This window comes from Acanthopagrus latus, chromosome 16 (assembly GCF_904848185.1).
Source record: "Acanthopagrus latus isolate v.2019 chromosome 16, fAcaLat1.1, whole genome shotgun sequence".
NCBI classification, from domain to species: Eukaryota; Metazoa; Chordata; class Actinopteri; order Spariformes; family Sparidae; genus Acanthopagrus; species Acanthopagrus latus.
The window spans coordinates 16,559,710-16,576,217 of NC_051054.1; the positions used below are offsets into that span (position 1 = coordinate 16,559,710).

Sequence of the window (16,508 nt, forward strand, 5' to 3'; positions counted from 1 at the left end):
GTTGCCAAGTACACAAGTGCCAAATGTCGAAAAAGAAAAAAATTCTTTTCATGTGGAAATAGACCTTTTTGTAAAACATGTTTATATGTAACTAGTGTGGAAAAATATATATATATATATGTAAATGCCAAAGAAATAAACTGTTAATATGAAGCAAATGATAGTGTGTGGGTATTATGTAACCCAGTCATTTTGCACATTTAACCCTTGACTGAACACTGTGGCATACAGCTGTGGGCTTTTAGCCATGTCCTCAGGGTGCATCGAGGTTCTCCTTTGGGTTGAAAGAAGCTCGAGTTGAATTGGCCTGGACTCTACTGCCCCCTGCTGGTTGGTGTGAGCCAAACAGGCTTTTATTATGCCTTTTATTGTCCCTGAGTGAGAATTTTAATTACTGCTTAGTGGTTAAAACAAAGTCCCACAATGTCAGCTTATCTCCTCCAACGCTGCTATTTTTACTGGTGTTTTTGTGTCACACTTGCATACGCTGCAAAAACACAATCAAGCAAAATAGATGAGATCTCCCCTTTTTTTCCCAGTTTTAAACCAACACAAAGTTGAAGCCGTAAGCTGCATTTTGGTGTCTGGTCCCCATTTTTTTCCCCAGAGACAAAGCCTCACCGCCGCTCTGCCGTCCCGCGTTGCCTCGAGGTAATTAAAATGTCAAACCTGTTCACCACGTAGCTGAATGGTGATAATATGGATTTGTTTTCCGAGGAGACTGCACAATGAAGTCTTAAAAAGAAAAAATGTTGACAAAAACACATCCGATTTCATACGGCAGACTCTATTTTCAGATAACAAGCCAGGAATTTGAACTCCCAGTTGGTGTTGCGTCACATACATCACGCAGAGCTCTGTCTGACATTCGAGACGTATTTTCTTCTCGGTATGGATACAATAACACCAAGATGTGTCTCTCTGTGCTTTTGGACAGGACTGGGAATTGTCAAACCCTGAATAGACAGAGGAGACGCATCCCCCTGGGCAAAGGTGTTAAGAGTTTGTATGTGTGTGAACGCCCCCCCACCCCGCCTCACTCCTCTTCCTCCTTTTGTGTGAGACAATGAATGTATGTGTGATAATGTGTGAATGAGCTTGTGAGTACTGCCCCACGGGACGTCGGTGTGAGGACAGGAGGTTGGGTTTTGTAGCGCGTAGGTCCAGGTCGCTTGTGCCTCATGCAGTTTGAGTTTAAGTCTAAGGTGAGGTGAAGCTGGACAGAAGCATGGATTGGATCTGGACCCTGCTTGTGTGCCTGGGAGTCGTGTGGTGTCCTGCGCCTGGTTCGACTCAGGATTCCCCCAAGTAAGAGCCCTGGTTTGTTAACATCATGTGTCTGATCCGATTTGTTGGACTAACCAATAACGAGCCGTTTGTTTCTTTCCTCTCTTTCGTCCAGGACATTGTTTCTGATCTCCAGTCCAGAGGTGGTGCATGCTGGGGCATCCACTCCGCTGGCTGTCACCGTCCTTGCTGACTTCCCTGTCAGGCTGATGGCTGAAGTGGAGCACGGCAACGCTAGTGCGGCCCAAACGGAGGACTTCGAAGGAGGTGACACTGCACTAACGTAAAGGTTTAGGTTTGTTTTGAAAAATGTTTAGAGTGCTAAAGTATATTTCTGTCTTTAAAGGTGTAACCAGGGTCCTCACACTCCCGCCTGTGAGTATGAATGTGCTCCTTGTGCATTCCTCATTACAAAATGTTTTTTGCTCAGAGCTTGGTCATTATTCAACTGTTTCAGGGTAGGCAGACAGATATTTGGAAGCCATTCTGTACAATGTTTCAGTCACCCGGTGTCAGATTCCCAAAGCGTTATCCACAGTTCCATCCATCCATTTACTAATTTGTTCGGTTTTTGATAACATTAGAAAATTCAAAATGGTAAAATAGTGTGGCCTAGAAGAAAATGAAATAACTGGTAAATGCTCTTATTCTCAGAAACCCAATGAGGTCTATACATGACGTTAGAAATCATTTTATTCAGTCGTCTTAATATTTTTCTTGTAATTATTCTTTTGCTGTAACTCCACTTCACATTATTTTGATGTGTTTTATTCAAAATGATACTTGTTGAATTCATTTTGTAAAACAAATATGGGTCAGGATATCGCTGAAATAACAGTTAACTGCTGCCAACCATAGCTGCATTTAGATAGTTACCTATTAGACTAACAAGCTAAATGTAACTTCACTCATGGATGTATAGAATACAGTCAGCACTTACTCTGGTGATGAGCTACTGCCATTTGTTTAAGCTCAGCAGGTGATCGATTACTGCATATTGTACCTTTTTAATAAAGTGAAAACAAACATTGGTAGAAAGGACTACTTTGTGATGTTGTAATTCGGGCGTGAAAGTGTTAGGGACCTACAGTATTTAGCCTGAAATCGCAGGCATATTTTACTGAAAATGTTCATCAAATTACTTCAGGTTCTCGGATCCGTAACCCAGAACTCCCCCTTAAACCTGAGGGTGAGCGGCTACAAGGGGGCCGATCTCATTTTCACCAACACCACCACCCTCACCTTCAGGAACGTCTCCTCCTTCATCCAGACTGACAGATCACGCTACCAGCCGGGCGACACCGTCAAAATCCGAGTTGTGTCCGTTCAGTCTCATAACCACCCATACAAAGGCAGGGTGGACATCTCCGTACAGGTAGGTCTGAACAATGGGCGGAGGGGCTGAACAGATTTGTGGCTGGGTATTGTGTGGTGGTGGTGGGAACGCTGGAGTGACGTTCTTTTGTCACACTCAGGATCCCAGTGGGAACATTGTGGACAGCTGGGAGTCCACAGGGAATCTGGGGATCGTGTTGCGGGAATTCATTTTATCCCAGGCGCCTCCTCTTGGACAGTGGGCAGTCACAACCACAGTGAATGTAAAGCTGATAATTGCATATGTCCATACCATGTTATAGCTTGCTGTTTAAAAAAGAATAATTTCCTAATATTTTACCTCCATATGATCCTCTTCCCTACAGGGCGTGATTGACGAGAGAGCATTTCTTGTGGAGCATCATGGTAATAAATCAGATAATCGAATACACGTCTGTTTGTTGTTTCCTGTTTAATTTTAAGCACAGTCGCTCACCTCTGTGGGCCTCACACAAATGATTCATGCTGAGTAATGTCCTTTGGATTACAAAAACACTCATATGATGGGATAAACAGAGAGTAACAGAGGCTGACCTCTGTGTGATGGTGAGGCAGGATCAGAAGGTGAGGAAAAGACAGTCACTACTGTAGGTAAAGAGATGAGACAGTCATGCAGAATTTAGGATAATTCTGATCCCATAAATGTGTATTTAACACTATAAGACTTATAAGCTTAAATAATGCTCTTCTGTCTATGGACTGACCATGCACTGATTTATATTTATGACTGAATTTCAGTTGTAGCTATTTCGATCAGTAAAATATCCAATGTATCGATCACATAGGTGTGGCAGACTCAGGATGTTTGAGGGACAGTGGTGAAAAAATAAAAAAGGGCACCACCTGAAGAAGCTAGGGGAATAATACTGGCCCACCATGAGGTTCAATTAGGCTTTTTCTAGCAACAAAATGAAAGATTTGTAGTTTGAATTACTTCTTTGTGATGTTTTGTTTTTGTGAGGCAAAAATGATCTTCTAAATATGTTTGTGTATTTTCCAAGAAAGTGACACTTTGTGTAGGAATCAGTTTCAGAAACATGGAATCCTGGTGCCACTGAGGCCCTGAGAGCCAATTGAAAACATAATTAAAAAAACATTTTTTTTCACCTGTTCTTGGGTCATAAAAACAGGAGAAAAAAACAACTGAGATCAGATTTAGAAACTCACCAGAAGTTTTATCTCATTTACTTCTGTACAGAACCATTTTTCATCTAGATAATACAATATAACCTTCATTTTGGCTCTTTGTCCACCATTAAGTTTCAGTTCTGGCCCCCCAAGGGAAAAACTTTGCTGGCATGGCGGTACACTCTTATTCTGTTTTGTAAGAAAACTTCTTAACTTACCGGCACTCTGGCCTCCATTGCAGATCGTCCTCCCTTTGGAGTGCTCCTCAAGACCCCTTCACAGGTCCTCGCTGGAGGTGACATCACAGGATCAGTGAGAGCGCTGTGAGTGCGTTAGCTCGTGCAAAATCAATAATATCACATTTACACGCGTGTTAAGCAAGTTTTTTTCCCCTCCAGGTACCCCAGCGGACAGCCTGTACGGGGAACTCTAGCCATCTCAGTCACTCTGGTGTCTGTTACGCAGTATGCAGCCGCTCCATTCATGCAGACACAAACTAAAGGGGTGAGGTTTGATTGTGTCGGTAGCTTATTTATGAATAGATGGATGCTGGATCTGCACACTAAATGGCCCTGGCTGATGTTTGTTTTTCAGATCTATGGGTCAGCGCAGTTTTTCTTCTCCAAAGAGCAGCTTCAAGCCCTTCCCAGTGACGGCCGGTTGCACGTTACCGCCTGTGTTACTGACGGCATCACAGGTGAGATATGTTCGGAAAGGTAAGCATGTACTGTTCTCAGTTGTATCCCCATACAAGTCTGTTTATCCTGTCATCCTTTTGTCCCCCAAGGATTTAAATTGAACAAAACCGTTGAAGTCCACCTCATGAGGAACATATTCCAGCTCGAGTTTCGTGATTTTCCACCAAAACTGAAGCCGTCTTTACACTTCTCTTCAACAGTGAGTGATTTTATTATCACTCCGTTAGTTCAACGTCTATTTCAAACCATTATGTCCAGGAGCAGACTTCCTTTTCTGCTTTGATTTAACAGCTAAGGATCTCCAGATATGACGGAAAGCCACTCGGCTCAGAGGATCTGATGTACTCGGCTGTGATTGAAGTCACTCAGAGAACATCGGCAATGAGTGATGAACCCACGACTCTGACACTTCCAGTGCCCGAGGACGGGAACGTCCACATCAAGTTTAAGTTACAGGAACAAGTAGTGACGCTTTTTATTCGGGTGAGTTTTCTTGATTTACAGTTCCAGGAATGTCAGTCCTCTGGGGAATAACAGTTTCGTTCATGTGTAAGAGGAGTAGTTTCAGTACAGTAGGATGCACACACACACACACACACACACACACACACACACACACACACACACACACACACACACACACACACACAAATGTTTAAGGAAATGACCCCAGGACCTGTTAACTTGAGCCAACATCCTACAACAGATTTGACCAACACAAAGATTTGATATTTTTTGTGTCCTAAATTGTTACTTGAGTCTCACAGGCTCATATTTTGGGTTTTTCATTCAGGCGAGATTTCAGTCCAGTGAGCAGACTCTGATGCTCTACAACAACCACTCCTCTCCTAGTGGCTCCTATATTCAGATCTCTCCAATCAGCTCAACTGCACAGGTAACTCTCAACATATATTGCCCCCATTCTTGTACAAGCAAAAAAAAAAAAACGGAATAATATAGCAAATGTGCCCAAATAATGTTGTTTTTTATGTCACGTGTTTTGCTTTCAGATTGGGGATCCTCTTCAACTTGACGTGGAGAGCACCTTTCCGCTCACTAAGCTTCACTTTGTGGTATGTTTGGTGAAATTTAGAGTTGGAGAGAGAGAGAGAGAGAGATTTTCAGAGATGCTGTTTTAATAAGGTTTCACTGTGCTAATATATGAGATTGTTATGGGAACTTATGGACTTGACTGTTCTTACTACTTCTTTAAATGAAATATATAAAGGGGTTTGTGGTTAAGTGCAAATACCATACACTTCCCTTCCTTTGTTCTCCCTCCAGGTGAGCTCCGGAGGTCAAGTGGTGTCCGCGGGGACAGAGAGCTCCTCCTCTTTCTCTGTGACGCCGACAGCGTCCTGGTCCCCCGAGGCCTGTGTCACCGTCTACTGCATCCTCTCTGACGGAGAGGTCACCAGTGACACGGTGCATGTGTCCATCAACCAGGACAACCATGTACTTTAATTTCAGTATTATGTGATATTATTGTAATAGGTGCATGGTTCGCCCGGACATGCTGAGTGTGCATTGGCTCTCCTTAGGTGTCTCTAGAGTGGAGCAGTGACAGAGCCCAGCCAGGTGTGCAGGTATCGCTAGCTTTGTCTCCCCTTGAAGCCCCGTTCCACGTAGGAGTCATGGTCATGGGGACACACAGTGACACCCCGCGGGCTGACCTCAACTTGAAAGTGATGCAGGTATCGCAACCCTTTTCATCTGCCAAAGTCTGGAGGTTTAAAAGTTTGTATCTTTGGTCAAAAGCGCAATATTTAATCTCTGACACCTAAACTCCCTCTGAAACTCATCTGTTTAGATACCCTCTTTCCATCTTTGTCCACTTTTGCAGATTAATTACAAGGCTCCAGCCTTCCCAGTCTCCTTACCCTGGTGTAAATTCTCCCTAGACACACCACCATGTGTAGACACTGTACAGGTATCCAGAGTGTGACCCTAAACTGGTTAGTCTGGGTGTAACTTATCCGTCTTCTTTGTTGGCTGACTCTGCTGTTTCATTGAGCCGGTAACTCTAGTGTGTCGGGCGCAGGACCCGAGGGCTGTTGATGGAGGCGTTGACGGAGGAAACAAAGCTTCACCACGGTGGGCTGTCTTAGGGCGACCTTTCCGCAAAGGTCTGGCAGCGTGCATTGTGTGAGAAGAGTAGACGAGATCGTTTTGAAGAGCGAGAGCTCCTCAGGCATCAACAGTCAGAGTTCAGACTTACATCACCTGCAATACCTGACCTGTATTTTGTTTGGCTGCCACACTAATGGTGCTGTGCTTTATAGCTGTACTTTTAGCAGCTATTATTCACCATCTATTTTTTTTGTCTTTCACACCACAGGAGTGCAATATCAAGACGCTGACCAATGCCAGACTGTATGAGGAAAAGCAGCACGATGGAAATGGTACGATAATAAACACACATAAATCACACAGTGAATCACTGTGATCCTTGTAATTTGGCACCTCCTCTCTGTTTGGATTCCCTCTTGTGGCCGTTTAGCATATTGCTTCAGTCCCACCGTTTCAGTACTGCTGGATTGAAACCCCATTTTCAGATACTCTGAGCCTCCTCTGATGTCCTCTCTCTCTCTACTTTGGGGGTTTTCAGAAGGAGACGCCCTCTTGGTAGAGAAGTACTGGGACCACTGGATGGAAGCCACTGAACCCCTGCTGTGGTTAGACACTTATGTTAGGTGGGTGCTGAAAGTCAAGTCATCGTGTTATAACAACAAGACAAAATAAGATGAAACACATAAGGGAGGAAGTCCGGTCTGTTAGTTCAGCTTTCACACAAAGCGGCCACACCCTTCATCTTTGCATAGCTTAAAGCCTTAAAACAATTTGGATAAGTAAATTATATTGAAATTCACCCCCATACAGTTTCCAGGAGCCAGAATTTTTTCTTCAGGCTGAAAACATATTTATTTCTGCTGTTATCCATTTGAGGAACTGCAGTTGTAGGTACTTCCGCACTGGCTTCAGTTCTCAGCCCTGGAGGTTGCTGCTTGATCAGTACAGATATACAACATGATACAGTTAAACAGAATAATACAAAGGGCTTTATTGTCAAATACATAAGCACAGCTCACTACATCCAAACATTTAGGAAAAACCTGCCAATTAAATCCAGCGTTGCTGTCATTTCTCTCAGTGATGAAACGGGGGCCAGCTGGAAGGTAACCGTGCCGGACGGCGTTTCCTCTTTGAGAGCAGTTGCACTGGTGATGTCAGATAACATGGGTTTGGACTTCACTCCCGTGCCACGAGAGGTAACCAAACACTCACCATGTGCATCTGTATATTTGTGATGTTCCTCAAATTTTGTGTTCGTGTTTCCCACAAATCCTGTTGTTTTCTGCTGCAAAGAGGATGTCGTTTTTTTCATATGATTCATGATTCAGTCCTTCCTCCTGTCGTTGTGCTGAGAAACTCCCACTTCCTATACACAATTTTATAAATTGAACAAATGGTACAATTTAAAAAAATAAATAAATAAATTGCAGCTCTAGCAAATTTCTGTGAAATTCGATGAAATATTTTGCAATTGTGATGGTAACAGTCATTTTTTCTGGGTCATTCAAAAGGCCTCAGCCATGCTAGTGGCCTTAATCAGGTTAAGATATTTATCATGTGCAGCATCTCGTTAGCACGGAAGCTTCTAATTTGCGCCTAACATAAAATGCAGCTGAGGATGATGGGTCATTCCATCTTGACTCATTGAAATTTTAACCAGATGACAACGCTGTGGAGGAAATGTCAGGGGAGCAATTTCTTAGTGTAAAAAAATGGTTCTGACGAGAACATTAAGCTATCCCATTAAACTTGCCGATTTTGAGACATTTCACTCAAAACCACAAATGTCAAGAAGGAAGAGGAAAGGTCGGCACATCACAAAACACCATTATTATTCATCCACATGGAACCATGGATGTCTGTACAAAGGTTTGTGCCAATCCAGATGTTTGAGTCTGGAACAAACTGTTGGACATACTGGCTGGCAGACTGTGCGCCAGGATGCTAGCACGGCGAAATAAATAATATTGTCATTATGAACATGACGATGCTAAATATCTTCACTTTTAAAGAAGTTTAACCTTATCTAACCTCACAGAACCCGAGTGGACGGAGCCCCGTTCCTTGACTTTTGATGTCCAATAATTACAATGTCAGCCAGAGCTGCTTTTTGAACTAGTTTATGTTGTGTAATTCACAGTTGAGCGTGTCCAAAGATTTTTCCTTGTCTTTGGATGCCCCGTCGCACCTCATCAGAGGAGAGGAGATCGTGCTGGAGGTGAACGTCGTCAACCATTTAGCGCACGACATCGAGGTATGAAAGATGGAGTATGTGCTAAAAAAGGGGTTGGTAAATTATCTGATCTATGTCACAAGCGTTACTTTTTTCCCTAGCTGACATTTGATTAGTGTCTTCCGATAATAAACAGATATTTAAGGCACACAGAGAGTGATACTGTCTTTGTTTTATATGTTGCTCTCCACAGGTCATCCTGCTGCTAGCACAGAGTGAGGCTTATGAGTTTGTTTTGGAGGACGGACAGGAAATCTCTGTGATAAATGCCCACAAACTCAGCTTGGGGAGCCACGGGTCTGCGTCAGCGCTGTTCGCTATAAGGGCCGTGGCTCTGGGCGTGATGGAAGTGTCTGTAGACGCCGTGTCTGCAGAGGCCTCGGACAGCCTTGTTTGGACAGTGCTTGTGAAGGTACGGTACGATGGAAACATTGGATAACATCTATGAACTGAGTGTGCGAAGGAGGATATTGGGGTTGTGGCCAAGAGGTTGCTGGCTCAAATCCTTTTTTTTTTTTTCTGGCAAACGTCTCGGTAAAAAAGTGCGTTTAAACTTAAGTGTGCGGTATAAAATGCACAGAGCTACGTGGCATGCAGTTAATCCTATGATAACAGTGAATTACTTCCATGTTCCCGAAGCCCGAGGGAGTTGAACGGTCCTTCTCAGAGACTCTGTTCCTGGAGCTGGTACAACGCAACAGTTCCACATCCGCCTCCTACTCCTATCCGCCAGATGTGGTTCCAGGCAGCCGGAGGGCCCATGTGGCATTGGTTGGTATGTCTACCATTCGTCTTCCCCGTTGTGCCAATGGCAGTTCCATCCGAGTGCTGTTCATGTTTACTTTTAGTCAATTAGGCATGTGTTATATATGCCTGCATTTTTTCCTTTGTGTCGAGCTCAGCGCCATCCTGCAAAACATTTAGGTGCTGCCGGGTGGAAGAAAATGGAAATGATGGACATCAAACAGGAATGTTTATGGCGGGCAAATTCTGAACAGCTGTCTGGCTGTTTGGCTTGGCTCCATTCAGGTTGAGGGATGTTGGGTATTTGTCATGGTAGAAAGGCAAGGCTCAGTATTTTCCTCAGTTGGAGCCAAATTTGGGGTTGCTGTACTTGTTATGACAGCGCCGTTTTCTGCCGGGGATGGTGTTTGTTTATGTTTTTTTTTTGTTTCTTCCCTCTCCTTCCATACGTTGTAACTGAAATGGATGCCGGGGCATTATGTAAAGCTTCTTGTTGAAAACATTCAAAAGATGTGTAAAAAAAACAAATTGAGGAGAGATGAAGAAACACCACTTTTGAAACCAGTGGCATCTATATACTGTGGCTTTATATTGTTAGTGACATTAACTCAAACGTAAGTGTCTTTGGTGATGGGGTTGATGTTCAGCCGACACACCTGACACATAAGTTATCACACAAGTTAACCAGGAAACAGGAAAATTGACCAAGGTTCATCCTGGTTCCAAGCTAACTCAGCTGTTATTGGAGTACATATGTATATATAACACCATGCTTGAATTGTCACGTGTTATGTGAATTTTCTCCCTTTTTTATTTTTTTGAAAAAGGCATAAAAAGTTGGACTGATCCATAAAAATGGACACTTCTTGTCCCCTGTTAGTGAACGTGTTGTGCAACAGTTAAATCCTTCCCCCTTCCCCATATTGCTTTATACAGGTGACATCATTGCCACGGCCATCGAACACATGAATTTGTTGGTTCAGAAGCCTCTTGGCTGTGGGGAGCAGAACATGATCCACTTTGCTCCAAGTGTTTATGTGCTTCAGTACCTGGACATGTCAGCCCAGGACGATGAGGACATCAGGAGCAGGGCTCTGCGCTTCATGATGGAAGGTAAGCAGCCTTTTGCATGAGTCTCACACATACAGTCGATGTGCTGTATACAGTATAATAGAAAGGCAAGGTTATATCATGTGTTACATAGACGTACCAGGGCATCTTTTGAGTTGTATGTCATATTTTCCACTGTTAGGCTATCAGCGACAACTGTCCTACCAAAGAAATGATGGTTCATTTGCTGCTTTTGGAGCCAGCGACACATCTGGTAGCACATGGTATGTCAACAACTGACCCAAGCTAATCAGACCAACGTTGTCTTAGTTTAGAAAGTGAAAAATGCTCTAATTTATCCGCCTGTAACGCTCCTCCTTCTCTCTGTGGTCCCAGGTTGACAGCCTTTGTGCTGAAGTGCTTCATCCAGGCTCAGCCCTACATGCAGGTAGACCAGAGTGTCCTGAGCAGGGCCGTGGCTTGGCTCGTGAAACAGCAGGGGCCCCAGGGAGAGTTCAGTGAGGCTGGCAGGTTGATCCACACAGAAATGCAGGGAGGGCTGGATAATGGTCCGGTAGCACTCACTGCCTTTGTGCTGATTGCGCTGCTGGAGGACGAGAGCTATGCGGTGAGAAATCCTAATCAGAGTATGTTATATAAGTGCTGTGTACTTTAAGTATATTCCCAAAATGAGCCAGTTAATGATTGTCTGGTTCCTCTCTATGAAGGACATGTACCCAAGTAATGTGTCCCTGGCCGTGAGGTACCTGGAGGACAAAGTGTCCAGTGGAGTGGTCAGTAACTACAGCCTGTGTCTGGTGGCCTACGCTTTATCTCAGGCCAATAGTCCTGTGGCTGGAACTGCACTTGATGAGCTCAAGCGTAGAGCAGATTACAGAGGTAATTTGGCTGAGACGTTGTGTCGTTTTATCTTCAGAATGCACAAAGGTTAAACCTGACACTCCAGCAAGTCTGAAAATGTGAGTTTTGTGGGTCTCAGGTTCCTAAGATTCTGATCCCAGAGTGGCAAAAACAGAAATTAATGTTTCAGCTTTTTAAACCTGTCCAGTTGGTGTATAAGCTCACGCTTATTTCATTTTCTGTCATGTTGTCCCGAAGATGGAGTCATGACGTGGGCCTCCTCAGCCGGCCTGGACTCGCACGACTGGCAGCCGCGCTCAGCTCAGATCGAGATGACCTCTTACGTGCTGCTGGCTTTTTTTAGGCGTGGCAGCTTGGTGGAGGGCTTTGTGCTCATGAAATGGTTAAGCAAGCAGAGGAACCATCTAGGAGGCTACGGGACGACACAGGTGACATTGCGTCTTCTTCTGTCACTGGAGAAACTGATGCTTCAAGGTCCAGTGGTGCAGGCTTTGGGTGTAACTTAAGAAAATGTTTTCATGTAGTGTAAAATCACCAACAAAGAATCGTTGTGTGTTTGCTAGCTTCGGAAGAGCCATTTGTACCGACAGAGTTAGTGGGTACATCACACTGCCATTATTCTACAGCAGCTCAGAGTGGTTAAACCAAACACTGCCTCTAAAGAGGGCCTGTCGTATTTTCTTTTTGCACTTTTAGCAGCCACTATAGGGGAGGGTGAGGCGAGGGATGTTTAGTTGGTTGCATACAGCAAACTAAACAAATTACTGCTTGTTGTCAAATCCTACATACTAGACCTTTAACTGGGCAGCATCAAATACAATATGAGTACAAGATACACTATAAACTAGGGAGAACCAAGAGTTTTTGTGTATGTAAGGTGTTAAAATTCTGCATCTGATACTGCTACCCACTACCCGTCAGGTTGAGCTCGCTGTAAGCTAATTTTGAAACCTGACAAACTGATGGACTGCTGACTGACTGGAGTCACATAGTTAGATTTGGCTTCATGTGGTTTGGTATCTGGACTTAAAATTTCATAATTATGTTTTATGCACAGTTTTCAACACCGGCACCATATTGCAAAACTATCCGCCAGTTCTGCACAAAATGACAGGTAAGGTGATTCAGTCCAGATGCAGGTTTCTTTTTTTAACCCGTCACCCTCTCTCTTCCTCAGGACACAGTGGTTGCCCTCCAGGCTCTGGCTATCTACGCTGCACTGAGCGGAGCCAACGCCATCAACCTTATGGTCAAAATATCTTCCCCAACGTCTTCGTTTGTGTCGCTGTTTCACATCAACTCCACCACCTATCGCACGTATCAGAGCCGACAGGTAGTCCTATAATTGTTGTTGAATTTCTGATACTATATATACTGTTCTATTATCATCTCGGGCTATTCATTTATAAATATATATATTTTTTGCTTTATGTCTTTCAGATTGACGCCGACAAAGATGTAAACCTAAATATATACATGGAAGGAAGAGGATTTGCAATGGTTCAGGTAATTTCTGTTTTTTTAGTGCATTTATTATATTCTGCTGAACCTATCTATGCTCAGAGAAATTCTCGCACTGCAGGAATGTAATCATACCTCCATCACATTCATCTCGACATGAAGAGTAGTTTAACATCTGGAGCATGACCAGAATAAATCCAAGGCGGCAGCTGTGCACGATGGCTTCAGCCAGTACAACGTACTGCATTGTGAATGCTAAATGCAAATATGGCATGATAATGGAGTCCTAGTAATTAACATCTGGTACACATTATGTAGCTTGAAGTACTGTATTCATTCAGGGTGTCCAGATAATATCGCTCAGAGGAGGTAAAGGGTTAATCTTTTCACAATGTTCAATGTCACAACCTGTCCTCTATTACAGGGTCTGTCTTTGACCTTCCCTGATTTGATTCTTTGAAGCAAGTAAATACATACAGAGATTCAGTCTTTGTTTCATTTTTGCTTAATGGACACAACTATAACAGATCCTGCTTTGTGACCCGCATTTGCACTTCATCATCTACATCACAGACACGTCATCTATCAGGCAGTGCAGTCAACTTCAGCTCTTCAGCTAACTATTAAATCTAAGTTTTTTGATTTTTTTTTTTAAACATGTCCATGAACCCCCCCCCCCCAGATAATTATCTTCTACAACCTGGAGAGCAAAGCATTTTCAAAGAGCCTCGCCACAGCCCAGGAGGCTTTCTCATTGAGTGTGGATGGTACTGGGGATACAGACCACAATCACCTACAGTTATCTATATGCATGAGGTACGTACTACAAAACGGGCAGACCTATGTGTCAATAATATATCGGTTGTCATGCATGTAAAATATCAGTAAAACAAGGGACTCGATTCATACAGAATCATGACACGTCTGTGTTCATCCTCTAGATTAAAGGACGATCAGCTGATTTCTCAAACAGGCATGGCCATATTGGATGTGGGCATGCTCAGCGGCTTCAGTCTCCCTCCCGCAGCTGCCGCCCCAACAGATCTTATCAGGAAGGTGGAGATACAGCCCGAGAAGGTCAGCCTCTACCTGGATTCAGTAAGTGTTTCATCATGTCATCGTTTCATGGTTGGGCGTTAAAAAGTTGAGCCAGGCCACATGGCAGCTTTAGTTCTACAAACGTTTTGTCAAACCACAAGTGCTTAAAAAATGCACAAAACATTTTTAAGTAACACAAAAAAATAGTAAAAATATGCCATTTTAAGCTCTCTTAATATTAATTCAAACCATCATTTATGGTTTGTTTTTCCACATAAGTTTAATTTCCCAACATGATGATTTTTCTTGGCAGTTCTGGTGAAGGCTTCAACCACACTGCAATTCGTTGTAGTTAGGTATTTAATTTTATATCAATTATATGCAACAGTTTAGTGCAATTAGCTGTCAAAACCAATCATGTGTCATTTGTTGATCATCTTTGACGGCTCCAGACATACTCCAGCTCGGGTCACTGAGACCCAATATTACCATTAAAAAAAACAAGACCAAAAAGATACTGACTGTTTTTTGGAACCCTTTTTCATTCCTTCAGGCAAACATCTATGCCCCACTTTTTTCCCCCTCATAAACTTGATGATTTACATCATGAATCCTGCCTTCACCACCCTGCCAAGAATAAAATTATTGTGAGGGATTACTAAATACTTTTAATTTGTTTGAGGTTTTTTCATTTGTTGCATGTAGGCAGTTAAAGTTGACTCTAGAAATCTAAGAATAGTATTCAAATCCTGACGTGTAACTTATTTTTTTTTCTTCCTGCAAACAGTCCCAGAAACACTACTGACAACATGTTAACACTTATTAAACGATGATGCCACTCGAAAGGATTAGTTGCATTGTGGGTAATGAAGGTGTCAGGTGAAAAAGGAAGAAGAATGTGTGGAATAAAGAGGTGATATCTCTGGTTCTGCTGTATTTGTTTTGATCAGCTGTTTATGAACCGTCCATCTAACTTTGTTATAGGAGCGCAATGCTAGATCAGTGGTCTGCTTTTACTAAACCAGGTGCCTACGTTACCCACAATGCATTACTGAAAGCAAGTTGTTCAGTGACATGAAACTTCCTCTAGAGCCAAGAAAGTCTTTATAGGACTTTTTTTCCACACATGCAATTGTACTTGGTAAAACTTTCCTAAATCATTTGGGATGAAAAAAAAGAAAATTCTCTATAAGGTATACTTTGTCTACATCATATAATTGTTAATTTTCCTGGTCGCTTTTGCAGATCACCAAGTCAGAGGTTTGCATCAAACTTCCTTTTGTCAGAGATTACAAAATGGCCCACTTACAGGATGCTGTGGTGGAGGTGTTCGACTACTATGAACCCAGTGAGTACTGTCTCAAAAACAGACTGTTGCCGTTTGCTGAAAATTCACAGTATTTTATACATTCATCTAAACCTGCAACTAAAAAACAGTGTGCTGTATCAGCCATGCTGCAAAAAGAGTATGTTTTTCTTTGTGTTGGACTGCGGCTCAAACTTGCCATGTGCTGATTATCTCAACATAATATGGTTATTCTTCCTGTCTCACAGCGAGAAAAGCAACAAGAACATACAACTCGGACGTTCTGAACATCATGGACGTCTGCTCCTACTGTGGTGAAGACTGTCAGCGCTGCAGGCCGGGGATCACTTTCGCAGTGACATCTCGCTCAATGAGCGGCGCCACTCACAGCTTGAGTTGCCTGTTTCTGGCAGTCACTGCTTTTTTTTTTGTAGTCTGATTAGGTTCGAATCTAGTTAAGATATAATTAGATGTAATGGATATACTTCGAGAGGCAGAATTTTAGCACGTACACACATTGAAATGCGCTGGATACAAATTGAAATGTTTTTTTTTATACAATGATATACATTTTTATGATTTTTTGACAAGTGATTGTAATATTTAGAGGCCATTCTGCGTTTTTGCTTGGTGCACGGGCCTTCTGCTGTTCACAGTGTCTTTTGTATTGTTTTTGGAAAGAACGTAAATTAGGTATTACTGTCTTTGGAAACCACTCTGCTAAATGTAATTTATGTAATCAGCATGTTGGTTTGATAGCTTCAAAAGCAAATAAAATTGTCTAGTTCACGAAACCTGCCATTCTCCATATGTTTCAATGTTTTGACTGGAATAGAAAGGACTCATTTACAGTTGGCAGCAGAACAAATGAAAATGATTTATTTCTCAGTTCCACATGTGTCCTGTTGTTGCCATTTGGCAGAACATGCTGATTTTTTTAAGCTGCCTGAAGCAATATAAAGGCTAAAATAAGATTTATTCTACAGCACCACTGCACTCTCCAGCAAATAACAGACACTTAATATGTCTATACCCGTGGTGATATAGAACAGTCCTGCTTGAGTGAACCAGACGGCAAAGAGTTAGAGTGTAAATGTGGCACCCAGGAGGGAAATGTCCTGTTAGATGGTTGGAGATAAAATCTACCTCACCCAGCTGCCACATCATGAAACAGACCGACACACACAAACGTAAGTACAGTAAGTCATCACTGGAGAGTAATTGGGTAGAGTCG

At 42.8% G+C, this 16,508-nt stretch overlaps 1 protein-coding gene across 2 annotated transcripts; it reads left to right on the top strand.

Annotated features, from left to right (window-relative positions):
* The first annotated feature begins 243 nt into the window (after positions 1-243).
* Positions 244-16,084, top strand: LOC119004511 (CD109 antigen-like). Of its 2 annotated transcripts, XM_037071478.1 has the most exons (33): positions 244-1,308; positions 1,403-1,554; positions 1,634-1,662; positions 2,435-2,662; positions 2,763-2,885; positions 2,988-3,027; positions 4,031-4,112; positions 4,188-4,293; positions 4,384-4,486; positions 4,577-4,686; positions 4,779-4,970; positions 5,281-5,382; positions 5,498-5,560; positions 5,772-5,942; positions 6,029-6,181; positions 6,331-6,417; positions 6,826-6,889; positions 7,096-7,180; positions 7,639-7,756; positions 8,701-8,814; positions 8,987-9,205; positions 9,433-9,568; positions 10,474-10,650; positions 10,790-10,871; positions 10,984-11,215; positions 11,316-11,487; positions 11,707-11,897; positions 12,647-12,802; positions 12,910-12,975; positions 13,613-13,746; positions 13,872-14,028; positions 15,214-15,316; positions 15,523-16,084. In XM_037071478.1, the coding sequence occupies exons 1-33, from the start codon at positions 1,229-1,231 to the stop codon at positions 15,711-15,713; spliced, it is 4,218 nt and encodes a 1,405-aa protein (XP_036927373.1). In that variant the 5' UTR covers positions 244-1,228; the 3' UTR covers positions 15,714-16,084. The 2 variants fall into 2 exon arrangements, with proteins under 2 accessions (XP_036927373.1, XP_036927375.1); XM_037071480.1 differs by lacking the exon at positions 6,331-6,417.
* Positions 16,085-16,508: the final 424 nt, after the last annotated feature.